At 39.5% G+C, this 16832-nt stretch overlaps 1 protein-coding gene across 3 annotated transcripts in view; it reads left to right on the top strand.

The window, feature by feature from the left end:
* Positions 1–12181: 12181 nt before the first annotated feature.
* The window catches only part of trim33 (tripartite motif containing 33), a 29389-nt gene continuing 24738 nt past the window's right edge, over positions 12182–16832 (top strand). The window contains exon 1 of one of the 3 annotated variants that reach the window (XM_047823070.1): positions 12182–13032. In XM_047823070.1, coding sequence (XP_047679026.1) covers positions 12423–13032 — 610 coding nt within the window. In that variant the 5' untranslated portion in view covers positions 12182–12422. The remainder of the gene's footprint in view (positions 13033–16832) is intronic. The other 2 variants (XM_047823069.1, XM_027151553.2) reach the window with 2 other exon arrangements.

The raw sequence follows: 16832 nt of genomic DNA, 5'->3' as shown, positions 1-16832 counted from the left end.
GACTCTTACAATGGCGAAAACACGATGAAGTGACTTAATGGCCACCTTTTGAAGGAGGAAAAAGAAAAACACATGATGAAAATGTCCTCTAGGGAGCTGCTGGATGTGAAAAAGTATGATGAAGTTGCCTCTAGGGAGCCACCTCACTCGGGAATAAGCGATTCGTTGCCCTGTAGAGTTCCATTATGGATGAGAAAACATAATGAAGTGCTCTAATGGGCACATTTATTTATTTATTTACCTCCTGTTTTTGGTCATCCTCACTTATTTGATCTATTTACCGTTGAGGTAGAATACAATTAAGCAGCTAAAAGGTGATTGGAGCTTTGCTCAAGGGCACAATATTGAATTAATCGAGTTGAGATTTGAACCCAAGCGCACGGCTGAACCGACATCCAATGCCTGACGACGGTGGTGATGATTAGTAGAGTGGATTATTTGCGGGGGAAATGCTTGAAAATACTTCTAAAGGACTGTTTTTAAGTTTGCTAATTCACCAGAAGTGATTTAGATTGAGATTTATTTGCCTGAAGCTTCTCTGTAAATCAGAAACAGAATCCGCTTTATTGCCAGGCATGTTTTCACATGCGAGGAATTTGTTTTAGTGATACAAGCTCCACGGTGTAACAGAATGACATACTGTATAGATAAAATTGTATGGACACATTTACAGGTGTGAAATGTGCAGTTGAAATATACATATACAGATATAGGCAATTTGTATGTACAAATTTACAAGTGTGAGAAAAATGTGCAATTGAAGTATACAATTTGTATGTACACATGTGCAATTGGGAAATATGCAATTAAAGTAAACAGTATAAACAATATGTATGTACTGTATGTATTGTACAGATGTGCAAGTATGAAATGTGCAATTAAGGTACAGTACAGACCAAAGGTTTGGACACACCTTCTCATTCAAAGAGTTTTCTTTATTTTCATTACTATGAAAATTGTAGATTCACACTTAAGGCATCAAAACTATAAATTAACACATGTGGAATTACATACATAACAAAAAAGTGTGAAAAAAATGACCCCAAACTGTGTAAGGGCTAAATGACCATGAATGAGAGTGATTGAGTGCTGCACCAGATGACCTGGCCTCCACAGTCACCGGACCTGAACCCAATCGACATGGTTTGGGGTGAGCTGGACCGCAGAGTGAAGGCAAAAGGGCCAACAAGTGCTAAGCATCTCTGGGAACTCCTTCAAGTCTGTTGGAAGACCATTTCAGGTGACGACCTCTTGAAGCTCATCAAGAGAATGCCAAGCGTGTGCAAAGCAGTAATCAAAGCAAAAGGTGGCTACTTTGAAGAACCTAGAATACGACATATGTTCAGTTGTTTCACACTTTTTTGTTATGAACTAAATGTTCTCTTTGAAAGAGAAGGTGTGTCCAAACTTTTGGTCTGTACTTGTATACATAGTACAAATGTGCAAGTGTGAAATGTGCAATTTGGTGTTGTGTGTTCCCTGGTGTTAATTGTTCATCAGATGGATTGCTTGAGAGAAGAAACTGTTCCTACAGTATGTCTGGTCGTTCTGGAGCTCAAGGCTCTGTAGCGCCGACCAGATGGCAACAGTTCAAAGAGTGAGTGGGCTGGATGTGAGGGGTCCAGAGTGATTGACTTTGCCCTTTTGCTTACTCTGGAGGAGTACAGGTCTTTGAGAGTGGGGAGAGTTGTGCCAGTGATTCGCTCAGCAGTCCGGGCTACCCTCTGTAGTCTTCTGAGGTCGAATTTGGCGGCTGAGCTGAAGCAAACAGACACTGAGGTGCAGAGGATGGATTCAATGATGGCAGTGTAAAACTGTTTCAGCAGATCCTGTGGCAGGTTGAACTTCTTCAGCTGACAAAGGAAGTACAACCGATGCTGAGCCTTTTTCACAATGGAGTCTATGTGAATGTCCCACTTCAGGTCCTGGGAGATTGTGGTTCCCAGGAATCTGAATGACTCCAATGCTGTGACATTGCTGTCCATGATGGTAAGTGGGGGGAGAGCAGGGGGGTTTCTCCTGAAGTCCACTGTCATCTCCACTGTCTTGAGCGTGTTCAGCTCCAGGTTGTTAAGGCTGCACCAGACAGCCAGCCGCTCAACCTCCAGTCTGTAAGCAGACTCGTCACCGTCCTGGATGAGGCCGATCAGCGTGGTGTCATCTGCAAACTTCAGGAGCTTGACAGAGGGGTCATTAGACGTGTCTAAAACTTGGACAGTTTTGACTTCTTTTAGCAACAGGGAAACTTGACAAGAGCGCTGCATGTTGTGTCTTATCCACACAGGAAATAGTGGTTCGAACTTTCTGTTCCTTTTTTTTTAACTGTAAACTGAGTAAACCAGACTCTGAGGCCGAAGGTTCTGATACAGTTTTAATTTTAATTAATTTGATCATTTTATTGGCGATAAGGTTAAGCTGAGGGAGCATTTTGTAGACAAGCGAAGTTTAAAAACATCAAGATTCTGAGGTCGGTTTTTTCAGACGGGTTTTATGATGAAGCAAAAAATGAACACCATGTGAAGTGAGCTTAAATATACAGTGACTTCAAATAACATACCCACTACAATTCTCTTTCTGGAAGAGAATTTAGGATTAAAAGTAGGATCCAACTCGTATCAAGTTGTAACCTCATAGCAGAGGCAACGCACGTTTCAGCTAAAATACTCTGGAATTTAAAAAGACGCCATAGAATTTCAAGACCTTTTTCACAACCAGCCACAAAACAGCTCCTAAAATCCACCACCATTTTGTGAGGTATATTTTCAGCATAGCCATTTGCTATGTACTTGGTCTCTACGTTATTGTCATTATTACTAATATTTAATATGACAATACCATGATTGCCATCACCAGTCCTCACCATCACCAACATCCCTGATTAGCTGCTAACCAGTGGCAGATTTTTTATGAGCTCCAGGTCCATAGAAGTCTTAAGTTAGGAGGTCCGCAGTGGAGAGATGTTCTCTTGAGGCAATCTTGCAGATTTCTGATAGATACCAGTTCTTTCTCGTGAATGGATTTTGACTCCAGTCAGGACTTTTTATTTTAATTTTTGCAAATATCTGTCTCTATTTTCAGCACAGCTGTGAAATCCCCTACATGCTCAGTCCGCGACCACTTGTGGTTGAATGTGGATTCCAGCCTCTGTAGTGCCATGGCAATAGCCACTTGTTGGCTCTTCTCATATGTGTAGACATATATGGCTGTGCATTATCCAACAGCATTGCTTCTTGTCCTGTATCTTTCCAGAGATTCCTTTTATTTAATGATGTGATCAACAGCCTGATCATCCAGCAATTTGTTCTACCTAATTTGGTTTTGGCTAGAGGTCTTTGTGTCTAAATCGTGTGGCATCAATCAAACTCTATCCATGGTTAAAAAAAAATGCAAGGTTTTTTTCTTTAACCTCATACAGAACTAGGGTTGCAAAATTCCGGGAATTTTCAAGGCTGGAAACTTTCCATGGGAATTAACGGGAATATATGGGTATTAACGGGAATATATGGAAATAAACTGGGAAGTTAAAAAAAATGCAGAGTTGACTTTAACAAGGAACTTAAATGGAGTTAAAAAAAAATCTTAACAGCATAATTTTGTTTAAAACAAGATTTAATGCCATTTAAGTTGAATTTGTACCCTGCGTTCCTCGGTCACTTGCACACAGCACACTGCTTACTGGAGGGCCATTGAGGCCAAACCCTCTGCATGTACTTGTGTTCTTCCATAACAGGCACAGTAACACTTTATTTTAGGGTCATTAAACTAGTTGCTTATTAGCATGAATATTAATAGAATATAGTCTATTTATTAGTACTTATTAAGCACATATTAATGCCTTATTCTGCATTACCTTATTCTACATTCTTGTGTACCCAATACCTAAACTTAATAACTACCTTACTAGCTCTTAATAAGCAGTAAATGAGGAGTGTTACCACATGCACAGATAATTTGATGACCCTCCCCCCCAAAAAACCCTCTATAAAATAATGTTTATTACAATTATTAAATGTATTATGTTTATTACAAGCATCATAATGTTTATTATGCTTTTGTGTTACTCAAGGAAAGAATCAATTAAAGTTCTACTTACAATTAAATCAGTCAAGGCATCATTTTTAACATTTGTATTACCTTGCATGAATGTCTGCTTATGACCAAACAAAATGTTTATGTTTGTATATGATATAGTTTATATACATTTCCCTATATCTCCAATTAATTCCCATAAATTCCCATAAAGTTTCCAATTTTGAATATTTCCAAAATTCCCCAGATTAAGTTCCCGCGGAAAGTTTCCGGAAATTTACCGGAAACTTTCTGCCCCATTTCCCGCGGGTCATCTTGCCAGTCGCAAATGGTGACTCTAGTGATACACTGAAATTTTTCCAGGGATGGAGTTTGCTTCGTTCCACTTGATTCCTCAAGCCACAGAGAATTTCATCCACGATTTAATCAGCTTTATTTTCTATCTGTAGGAGCTCTTGTGTAAATAGTATCAGGATTAAACAAGCACGTGTGTTGAAGTTGACTCGGGTGATCAATCGCACAGCCATTGTAGTTGTCTTTCGCAGCTTTATCGCTAATTTTGTCCAACAGTTCTCCTGTCACAGCATGGATGATGGCTAGCACGGTGTTGGATATGAACACATCGGCTTCATGGTTTATAGGCAGATAGGACAGATTTCTTTTTTCCTAGGAATTCGCCAATGTTTTATCTTCTTTACAAACAGAACAGGTCACGTCTTTATGGTATTGGCCAAGGTTTGAATTCCTGAGACAAACTGCTTGAAAAAGATTTTAACTCAAAAATGTAGTCAGTCTTGTTTATAGATCATGTGGATAGAGTCAGGTGAAGTTGTAGCCTCTGAACTGTCTTAAAAGATTAGTGAATTAATAACGTTTTAATCTTATTTCATCCGTTTCTTTTTGTTTTCCCCACTTTTCGAAAAAGAATTCGTCGATTTGAGTAAAATAGCATTGTAGAACATGCCGGCTATTTCCATCGTATCTCACTTCTCAATTCTCTTTGCTATCAGACACACAGTCGTCGGTAGTGGTTGCAGCAGAGAAGGGCAATAACCTCGTTCTTTGAGACATTTGTTGCTTTGATACAGTATGTATGTTTACAGCGTTTTTAATCTCATTTTTATACAACTGAGCAGTTGAGGAATTGAAGGCCTTGATCAGCGGCCCAGCAGTGGCAGCTTGGTGGACCTGGGATTCGAACTCACAACCTTCCGATCAGTAACCATTAGGCAACCACATATTACATAGTCTCCATTGTAGGCCTCTGGTGAAAAGAAATCTATTCTAACAATGTAGTCAAAGTCCTTACATAACTTATGGAACTTTTTCCAGTCACACTGGTCAAAAGTTACACTCTCAGTAGCAATGCTCCAGTGGACTTGACAATGTCAAGTTAACCCATGTTAAGACTTAGATGTTATAAGTTATTTATTTCACACAGACACATAGGCAGAGTAAAGTTCTGCCTATGCGAATGTTTTTGCTTTAATCACATAAATCTCCTCATCGATACAACATTTGTCAGACTGTATATTTATAATCACACCCTCCAGTACATTTAAATATGTCTAACATTAATCTTGAATTTTTTATTCTATTAATCTTTATATTATTCTTTACGATATCTTTTTGTTTTATGTTTATATTGTGTAAAGCTGCGTCGAGACAATGTCAGCTGTAAAAAGCGCTATACAAATAAACTTGAATTGAATTGAATTGGATCGAATAATAGATACTGATTTTAGAAAAGTGAATAAATAAATTTCATATAAAGTCATTTTACCTTGTTAGCTTCTTCCTCATTGTTTTGTTTGTTTGTTTGTTTGTTTGTTTGTTTGTTTGTTTTGTGTTCTACACATCACATGTGACAGCCAAGGGGCAGCACAAGACGTCTCCCTGGGTTTAGTGGATAGAGAACATCCAGGGTTAAGGAAAGAGAGGAAAGGAAAGTGTATAATGCTGATGAGGAGAAGGAGTCAGTATCAGGAAGAGATTAAATGTGCAGGAAGCTACAGATGAAGAGGAGCTGCTTGAAGTATAGGGAGAGTGTTTGTGACAGGCCGAGGAGTCTGTCCGTTTGTTCCAGGAATACTCCTAGGGAGAGGTAATTGAAACAGAATGGAATATAAAAGAAGTGATGGTTAAACGAGACAAGGGGAGAGGTGTGAAACACTATCACCGTGACAACAGTAGACCTGTAACACCAACACCACCACCACCTGTTTTCTTGTGAGTGAGAGAAAGCATATGCAGAGGATAGAGCAGCAGGTGTAGCAGTGCTCTGTGTGGATAACCAGACAATCAAAGGAGTAATGGGAGGTTAAAACCAAGATAAAATCAGATTTCCTGGCAAGTCTAGTCCTCAGGAGATTAAAATATGATTTAGGAAAACGATAGAACAGGAAAAGTAGTACTTTAGACAATAATAAAAAGTGCATTGGTCCCATTTGTATTTACAGAGTTTAATTTAATGTAATATTAATTCTAATTAACATGTTCTCCCCGTGCCTTGAGGGTTTCCTCCGGGTACTCCGGTTTCCTCCCCCGGTCCAAAGACATGCATGGTAGGTTGATTGGCATCTCTGGAAAATTGTCCGTAGTGTGTGATTGCGTGAGTGAATGAGTGTGTGTGTGCCCTGCGATGGGTTGGCACTCCGTCCAGGGTGTATCCTGCCTCGATGCCCAATGACGCCTGAGATAGGCACAGGCTCCCCGTGACCCGAGTAGTTCGGATAAAGCGGTAGAAAATGAATGAATGAATGAACTTCTAATTAAGTCTTCCGATCTAAGTATTGCTGTTTTGCACAATTCATTACAATATCCATATTACTGCTGCTATTATGTTACTGTAAGTGTTCATATCAATAGAATGTACAGTATGTACACTGGTCAGCGCTGCTTTTGTGTATTGTCTTTTGTGTGATGTCTTATATTGTTTGTTTGCACTGTCTTTTGTCCTGCACTGTCTTTTCGTCTCGCACTGTTTGCACCAGGTTGCACAGATGCACTTTATGTGGCTAGGACTGACTAACTTTACGTCCTTAGCTCTGTCTTTGTTCTGTGTAGCACCACAGTCATGGAGAAACGTTGGCTCATTTCACTGTGTACTGCGTCAGCTATATATGGTTGAAATGACAATACAAGCTTCCTGACTTGACTTGTCTTGACTTGACTATTACAATAAAATCACACATTTTCACATTTAGTGAATCACGTCTGATTTTGTTCAGTGTCAGCAATGAGTCATTTTGATTACAGAGACTATTATAGGTGTGGTCATCATGGAAAGTCAGGATGTATACAGCATTACTAAAAGATGCAGTGTCATAACCAGGATCACTTGTTTTAAAAAGTTTGTAACGTAAAACTCACAAACATGTGCACATCACATGATCAGCATCCAAGCTTGAAGCTACCAAGGCATGCACTAAGGTATTAGCCCATCATGGTGTTGAGGCAGATCTGAGTGCAGGGATGATCTTGACTCAGAACAGAACACTCATCTTTATCTGTATGAACACAACCCCATTTGTCATATTAAATTGCATTGTCATATTAAATTAGATTTAAATCAGTTACTGGAAGTGTTATTACAATTGTAAATAATACTGTAAAAAAAACACATTTAGTATATAAAATGTCCATTATATCTGTTATATATAATACTTAAAAATACAGAGAAGCCCACAGGTAGGGTAGGCCCTTGGTTCACTTCATTAGTAAGAAGCGAGAGCTTTATTTTAGTGGCAGGTATAAAAATAGTACTGTTTCCGGGATGACTGTGGCACTTGTCACCACGGTACTTACTCACTTTCTCCTTATAGGATATCTGCAATATGTCAGATGCATAAGACAAAAACAACTCCTGAATTAGATCAACGTATAGTATGAATGAATAATGACTGAACTGTGAGAGAATTATTCTGCAGCCTTGATTTTGAGTAGGGTTGCAAAAGAGGTGGGAAATATCTGGTAAATTTCCAGATTTCATCTAGGGAATTTTGGAAAATTTGTAGCAAGTTAAAAACTTACCAGGAATTTATGGGAATTTATGGGAACTAATCTTGTGCTCATTTAAGCCTGATTTACTTATTTCAAAGATTATTTATTTCAAAGATGTTTTTTTTAAAAAAAAAAAACAGTACTGTTGTGAAATATTATTGTAATTTAAAATGTAACTTATATTAAGCAAAGAATCCTGAAAAAAGGTTATAAAAAAGGATGAGGACACAACTCTATTAGAGTGATAAATATTAGAATGATTTCTGAAGTATCATGAGACACTGAAGTATCATGAGACACTTTTATGAACAGCAGATATGTTAATCCCTTTCCACTGCTTCTCTTTTTGTACCCATCCCGAGGCATCACGTCCTCTGTGGGACGAAGCCTTTGGACGTCCACTGAGCCGAGGCCGACTCTAAGAATCCTGAGACATCTCCAGTTAGACTCTGTGATACTAAGGAGATCTGAAGTCCATGATCCTTACACCAATACAACATTTAAATGACTGTATATTACAATCACACCCCCAGTGTCACCCATATGAGGATGGGTTCCCCCTTGAGTCTGGTTCCTCTCAAAGTTTCTTCCTTTACCAATTTAAGGGAGTTTTGCCTTGCCACTGCTGCCTGAGTCACCTCAGACTTGCTCATTGGGGGATAAATACATACACATTGTGAACTATATATCTAATAATAATCTTGAATTTTTATTCTGTTAATTCTTTTTCTTTTATTATTCGTTATTTCTTTTATTATTCCTTATGTTTACCATCTGCTCTATGTTTATGTTCTGTAAAGCTGCTTTGAGACAATGTCTATTGTAAAAAGCGCTATACAAATAAACTTGAACTGATGAAAATTCAGCTTTGCATCACAGAGATACATTATATTTTAAAGTCTATTCAATCAGAAAGCCATTTTAATAATAATATTTCACAACAATATTTCCCAAACTGTTTTGTCCTGTATTTCTGATAGTACTGTATGATAGTACTGATAGTACTGTATTCAAATGCAAACCGGTGGAATCAATATTTCTCTGGTAGTTAGAGCCTGGATGGGAGAATATGTAAATACTCAACATGATGGACGATTTTTGACATTATTTTGAGTCAGGATACAAGAAATGATATGTGTTATGTTATGGAGGAATGAACAGTGAACTAGGGGGTATGGCCTCAATAGCCCTGCAATAGACTTAGTGTTGTGTGCATAGGATTGATGAATGTGCAGGGTAGAAATTCAGCTGAAATTTTGTAAATTCCCAGTTAATCCGATTAATTCCTTTACATTCCTGTTAATTCCCATGGAAAGTTTGCAACCCTAAGTTTGAAATAGTGAGAAAGGCAACTCCAGTACCCAGTGTTTATAAAGGGGAGCTGAATAATGTTCAGGGTAATTAGGAGATTTTTACTCACCACAGATCACTGACATGTATACAAAACTCTATTTGCAAGTTGATTACTCCCCCCCCCACACACACACACAAATACAAATGTATTTAATTCAGTTACAGTGAGCCTGTAGAAAAGGGTATGTCCTGTACCAATAACCTGTTTGAATGCAGATGAAAGACAAACAAACAAACAAATAATAATAATAATAATAATAATAATAATAATATAAAAATACATATAATAATATAAAAATAATATATACATATTGTCTATATTCCTATTAATTTGACCTTTCAATAACTATGTAAACTGACATAAATGAATCATATATAATCATACAATGCACTTTATACAACCAAGTTAACAGAGGGAATAAAAACTCAAGAGCAGTATAAACATGAGGAAATAGGTTTAGATAAATAATCTGAAGGCTCATAAAAGTACAAAGTCTGTTTGGAGAATCTATGATTATTGTTAAATTAATAAGGATATTTACAACAATAATAAGCATGATATTTAAATGCTATTCACATTCACACGAGCAACATTTAAGTGCATCTCAAGCACACATTTCTATTCCGGTAGAGGAGTTTATTTTCTGTTTTCCATGTGAAAAAATGAAATTTGCAATAGAAAGAAATACAAAATTGTCCACTGAGCTGATGAACAAGAGATATTTGGACTGGGCTGGTCATGGACTAAGGTGCATTTGGTATATTACATGATTTACTGAAACTGATGTTTTTGGATGCTATGTTACTGAAATCGGTGAAAAAAAAGAAGACATGACTAATAAAACTAATTGTATTGGGTAATGTCATTGATGAAATGTACAGAAATGTATTTAAATATTATCCCTTATTTAAAGTTTGGTGTATGTAATACTATATGCGCCTTAGCTCAACTTACATAAACACACAGGAAGACCAAGATAAAAGCACAGTAATGTACAGTAATAAAAAACACAGTAATAAATTGTAGACACCAGTTCATTTGCTTACATTTTATTCATACTCTTTAAAACAGCATTTGATAGCTGGGCATATAATCAAGTCATTTGGCTAAATGTTAGAAATGAATTCAAATATTCTCAATATTATGCAAACATTTAATAATTTGTGAAGTACATTTATTGGACAATAATCTAACATAGTCTAATAGTCTAACATTCTATAATTTCATTTTAAATTATTATGCAATGTTTCCACCAGGAAATAAATACAATCAAATCTTCCTTTTATAGAACAGACAAATTTCAGTTTTCCTCACTTCCTCTGGCCACTTCCACATTTGTAGCCTGTTTTGTTCTTACTCTAACGTGTTCCTTCCAGTTCGATTGAAGAGGAAGAATCACAGTGTAAATCCGTTATAAAGACTTCCATGTTGTGAGAGATTATTTTCTACTGCAGCAGGAGGAAGAACTAACTGAGTTAAAATCTTTCTAGTTGAGCTCTGGCTACAGACCCACAGCGTTGCATCAGATTTATTTAGAACGTTCAATATCTTCTAGTTTTGGGACATGCTACCTAGCTAACTCGAAGTCTTTAAAGTATTATGGTGTTTGCAAAAGTACAGTTTGAACAAATAAGTAACATGTAAATAATTAGAATGACAGTCAATCTTTCATTACGATACATACAATCTTTCATTACGATACAAAATTAAAACATAATTTTGGGTTTTCAAAGCTATGTGAGTTTTGCTACAACGCTTCTAATATACTAGATGTTAGACCATAGTTCTACTTCTTTGCATATTGTATCTTAACAACAAATGTTCAAAATTTAATACATGTTAACGGGAAGACTTAAGAAGGATTGTGCGCTAAGATGGTAGTTTTAGTAATGAGTCCTAATTACTAACATTTATCAATGTGTCAAACAGATGTGGAAACTTAAACACTCAGAATGTTACTGCATATGTTGGAAAGCATTTGTTTAACAACCTATTCAACAGCAATTTATGTGTATGTGAACTGCATCGGACTATCCAGCCACGGAACAACGTTCATTTGAGCCTCAAATTTCTAACAGCCAGGATTTGTTTGACCAAACACTAATTGGTGTTTTGCCTGGACATGAGCAAGATGCCCAAGTCCACACTATAACCTGAGCTCATGGCCAATCCAGGCACTCTGGAGCAGTTTTAGATTATAAACTATGGCTGACCTTTTTTTAACTTTATAAAGCAGGTCATAATGGTCATACAGTAATCTGTGACTCACTGGTTAAGCATCAAGGTTGCTGATTAGGTTAAGGTTTCAAGCTCCAGCACTTTCTAACACAACACTGTTTGGCATAGGGGTGATGTATCTTGGCTGACCTGGTGCTACACCAAAAAATATTCACTTTACTGGAATTGTACATGACAAATAAATGCTTTCTTTCTTCTTCTCAGTTTGAAACGGTACTTTTCCTACCCACGTAGATTTAACCAAATGATTTGAATTGCTTTAAAGCTTCAGTTAGCCAACGACATAATTGTTAAACCAACAAATTCTAGAATTTCACAAATTCTAGAATTTCACAAATTCTAGAATGTCACAAATTCTAGAAATTCACAAATTCCACAAATTCTACAAATTCAAACAAATTCTACAAATTCTAGTCATTATGTCAGGGTGAGGTGATTTTGTGTTACTTAAGTTGATTAGTCACAAAAACGTGTTAAATCGACGTGTTAAAAAACTACTAAAGTAGTTTGTAATTTTATTTAAAACTAAAATAAAAACATCATGCACAATCATATGGGTGGATTTTACACTCAAAACCTCTAATTCGGGGAAACGTTCGTTTGAAGGCGAATTCGAGAAGGATTTATTCGAAAAAAGTAAAGAATTCGAATTTTCGGTTTGTCTGTTTTTTCATTTCGCTTCTAACGAATCGGCGAATTGTGCGTCGGCGGACTGTAAGTGCGGCGTGATGACGTCAAACTCGGCGAATTTTCTCAGCGAACGGGGACGTCACGTCAGGCGGTTCAAAGAGGAGCAAAGATGGCGGACAACAAAGGCCAAGGGGATACGGAGAGCCCAGCTAGCATGGAGGTAGATCCTCCGTCGCAGCTTAACGGAGACGCTGCCGCTGAGCATCTCGATAAGACTAACGACACAGACACTGAATTGAAGGACGGAGACGACGGACAGTCCCGGGAAACCGCCCCGGAGACACCGACACCCAGCGCCGAGAGCAGCGAGCCCGCCGATGGAGGAGGAGGAGGAGGAGGAGGAGGAGAGGCAGAAGGAGGAGGGGAAGCAAACGCCAGTCGCAATAGCGTTAACGTTAGCGTTAGCGACTCGAACACAGACAGCACCGAGCCCCCGGTAAACACTACAGGAAACACCGCAGCAGTCACAGTGGCGGGCCCTTCTTCTTCTTCCCCCGCTCCTGTTACAGAAACAGCGGCTGCTGCTTCTTCGACTCCGTCCGCTGTCCCGCTAAACCTCCTGGATACGTGCGCGGTGTGTAAACAGAGCCTCCAGAGCCGCGAATGCGAACCCAAACTCCTGCCATGTCTACACTCTTTCTGCCTGAAGTGTATCCCACAGCCGGAGAGACAGATCAGCGTGGGAGTCGCCGGTCCCCATGGACAGGACACGCATATCGGTGAGTTCACAAAAATACACCACCAACCGGAGGTTCGTTTGGATTTAATAACACACCGTCAGTCTGTCAGTAACGGGTAATAATCACACATGACATTAGCATTAGCAAAAAAATACACAACTTCTACCGTTTTACTGGAACTTCTTGGACCAGTGATTTGGTCACTTTATATAGAAAAGCATCTGGGCTAGTTAGCAAACGTTAGCAGAGCTAGCGACCATTGGCCTGTAAGTCAACAAACAGACAGTTTATTTCTTTTTCTACCCACTACGATATCTCTGGTGTGTAGACGAAGTATTTTGTGTTCTTACACGATTGGGATGGTTTGTACAACAGCATCTACATCACAGGAGTTTTTCTCTTAACGCCTAATTAACAGCATTAAAACTACCACACAATTTGAAGTCTGAACAAGTGATGTGTTGAAGGCTTCTTGAATACAGCCCTGTTGGAAAGTACTCAGCTTCAGTGTACCAGTGGCTCTGCTTTTATATCGAACTGCATCAATCACTTGATTGTTCTCCTATAACTCCACCACCCAGTGTGTATTTACACCTGCTTTAATTGGTTCGATATGTGACGTGATCATTTGCTTGATTAGAAAAGTCTAGAGTTCTGTCTCTTGTTCCTGATGGTGATGTTTTGTGTTTTATTTCTAAAATAACAAGGATCGTATATTTTAAAATAAGGCTTGTTTGGCACGTGTCCGAGCCTTTCCAATTTGCTGGACACTCAGCATAATATCATTAGCATTTATGAAGATAGACCTGGTCGTGTTCTCAGGTATCCTTGTCGTGTACGTGTGTCAGTTCCGGTCCCGTTTGTGCCGCATGGTGTTCGTATCCACTGATCTGAGAAGATGAGCATGGTCAGTCATGAGCACTGGTGTTTCTTAAACATTGATATGCAGCTGATTCTTATGCTCCTGTATATTTCCTTTCAGGTTTTACCTCATGGCTGATGTCTGATTATTCTTACTTAGGTTCGCCCGCGCTTGTAAATCTTGTCATCCGCACGCTACTTTCCTCAGCATCAGGCAGACGAGGAGGACGCGAGCAGAATGTGTGTTATTGCGGACTGACGCATGTGATTCATGAGCTGTTGATTAATATTAACTGTTAACAGTCGACGGGAGGGACGGGCTCGGTGATGCAGCATGTACCGTTCATGCCTCACAGCTCCAGGCTCTTTGACTGGGCCCACTGTCTGTGTAGAGTCTTTTGCTTTGCCCCATGTTCATGCACGTTTCATCTGGGTTGTCCGGTTTTCTCCCACTCTCCAAAAACATCCAGGGAGATGAACTGGTTTTGCTAAACTGCCCCTGGGATCCAAGTGTTTGTGTGTGATACACTGCGAGGGTTTATTCTCCCGCCTTGTGCCAAGTGTTCCCGGGATTGCCTCTTAAACCATGGTGAAGCACTTAAACGAATGAATTAACAGTTGATGGTATTTTATGATTGTTCGCAATGCACTGACATTTTGGGTTCATTAAGGAGAAATATGACGGACACCCTGAGTTCTCATCTTAGACAACATTACCATCGCAGGAACAGGAATTATAGGAAAATTATCAACGGTCAATAGCTTGTTAAATTTATTAAAGTAAAAAATAAAATAAAGTAAATAAAGTTAGCATTTTACAATATGCCGCTTGTGTTGGCAAATCGGAAAGCTCTCCTTCTTGAAGTGTTTCATGTGGTGGAAAACGTAAATATGTGAAATATAAAGGTCACACAAAGATGGACTTAAAGTGCTAGAGATCTAAATTTAGAGAGAGTTTAATTCCCACCTCGAACCCAGTGTTCTGGGATGGTCTTTATTGAATACTGAAGAGGAAATGAAAACTAACCTATTTTAATGTGTCTTTTAAAAAGCTTAACACAAATTGTGCTTAACACTGAGTGTGTGTGCGCGTGTGACTGACAGTGTGTGTGCGCGTGTGACTGACAGTGTGTGTGCGCGTGTGACTGACAGTGTGTGTGCACGTGTGACTGACAGTGTGCGTGCGCGTGTGACTGACAGTGTGCGTGCGCGTGTGACTGACTGGGTGCGCGTGTTTGCGTGTGACTGACTGGGTGCGCGTGTTTGCGTGTGACTGACTGGGTGCGCGTGTTTGCGTGTGACTGACTGGGTGTGCGTGCGCGTGTGACTGACTGGGTGTGCGTGCGCGTGTGACTGACTGGGTGTGCGTGCGCGTGTGACTGACTGGGTGTGCGTGCGCGTGTGACTGACTGGGTGTGCGTGCGCGTGTGACTGACTGGGTGTGCGTGCGCGTGTGACTGACTGGGTGTGCGTGCGCGTGTGACTGACTGGGTGTGCGTGCGCGTGTGACTGACTGGGTGTGCGACTAATCAGACATCAGCCTGAGCACGCATGACTGAGCGTGTTTGCACACGCGGGTCTGTGACCGAGCGTGTTTGTGCGTGACTGATCGTGTTTGCACACGTGTGTGTCTGTGACCAAGTGTGTGAGCGCGTGTGTGACCGTGTCTGTGACAGAGTGTGTGAGCGCGTGTTTGCGTGTGAGCGCGTGTTTGCGTGTGTGTGTGTGAGTGCGTGTTTGCGCGTGTGTGACCGAGTGTCTGAGCGCATGTTTGCACGTGTGTGTGCTTCTGTGACCAAGTGTGTTTGTGTGTGGCACCGGGTGTGCGCATGCGTGACCCAGAGTGTGTGTGTGTGCGTGAGTGCGTGTGCGTGCGAGAGGGATGGTTTAATTTATACACAGATTACATAGGCACTTCTGTGCTTTATCTACTCTTGCCATAAGGTAACACTGAGTGTGGCCTCAGTATTGTGGCTATATTGGAGTGTGACTGTGTCACAATGTGAACTATGGATACCTGTGGATACTATGGTTTTCTTTTTGTCATTATGATGAATATAATTTAGGTCTGAAACTTATTTTCAGTGCTTATATGCAGAAAGAACCTTAAAAATCTTGAAAAATGGGGAGTTGGGAATCTGGGGGTAAAAGGTCAGTTTGACTTTTAGCATCATGCATGTGAGATGTTTTATTCATTAAATATCTGCAGCTGTCCATTGTAGCAGTTTAGTGTTATGTAATTAATCAAAAATATCAACAGGGCTGAGTAAAAAAAAAAAAACGGGAAGGAACTGCATTACTTCATAATTACTACACCTTGTTTTAGATTCTAGCATTTAGTGCTTTGTTGGTTGTGCACGCGTGTGTGTTTGTGTGCGTGTATGTGTGTTTGTACACATAGGTGTGTTTGTGTGCAAGTGTATGTGTATGCAGGCATGTTTGTGTGTGTCTGTGTTTGCATGCGGGCATGTTTGTTTTTGCACATGTTTGTGTGTGTGTATAGGCCCGTTTGTGCGTTTGCTTCACTGTGTTTCCTTATGTCATTATATAAGAGATTAATGCACCATTAATGATCAGCTATTCCTTTCTTTGCTGCACGTTTTTTTCCTCTTAGTTCTGCAATCTGTCTCACATCCACGCATTGCATCATTTAGGGTTCTGTATCGTTTGTATTCTTTTAGAATAATAAACACACACTTAGGTCGTGGACATCACTGTTCATAATGTTTTCATTGTTGTTCTTTACTGAATCACATGATGCAGTGCTATAGGGAAGTGACAGCAATAGGACAGAGGTGTGTTGCAGCGCTTTGTCGCAGTTCACAAGAAAGAAACAAAGCTTGAAGTAAACACTGATTTCGAAGGGAATTTTGTTTTCTCCTTTCTACATAAAAACTGAGCTCAGGTCCAGATGGGAGTTTTGAACGTGACTTTTCGTGGAACCAGAGCTTTCTCATTTGAATTCTCATCTGTTAAAT

Source organism: Tachysurus fulvidraco, chromosome 14 (genome assembly GCF_022655615.1).
Source record: "Tachysurus fulvidraco isolate hzauxx_2018 chromosome 14, HZAU_PFXX_2.0, whole genome shotgun sequence".
Classification (NCBI taxonomy): Eukaryota; Metazoa; Chordata; class Actinopteri; order Siluriformes; family Bagridae; genus Tachysurus; species Tachysurus fulvidraco.
This window is presented reverse-complemented; position numbering and strand designations above follow the sequence as displayed.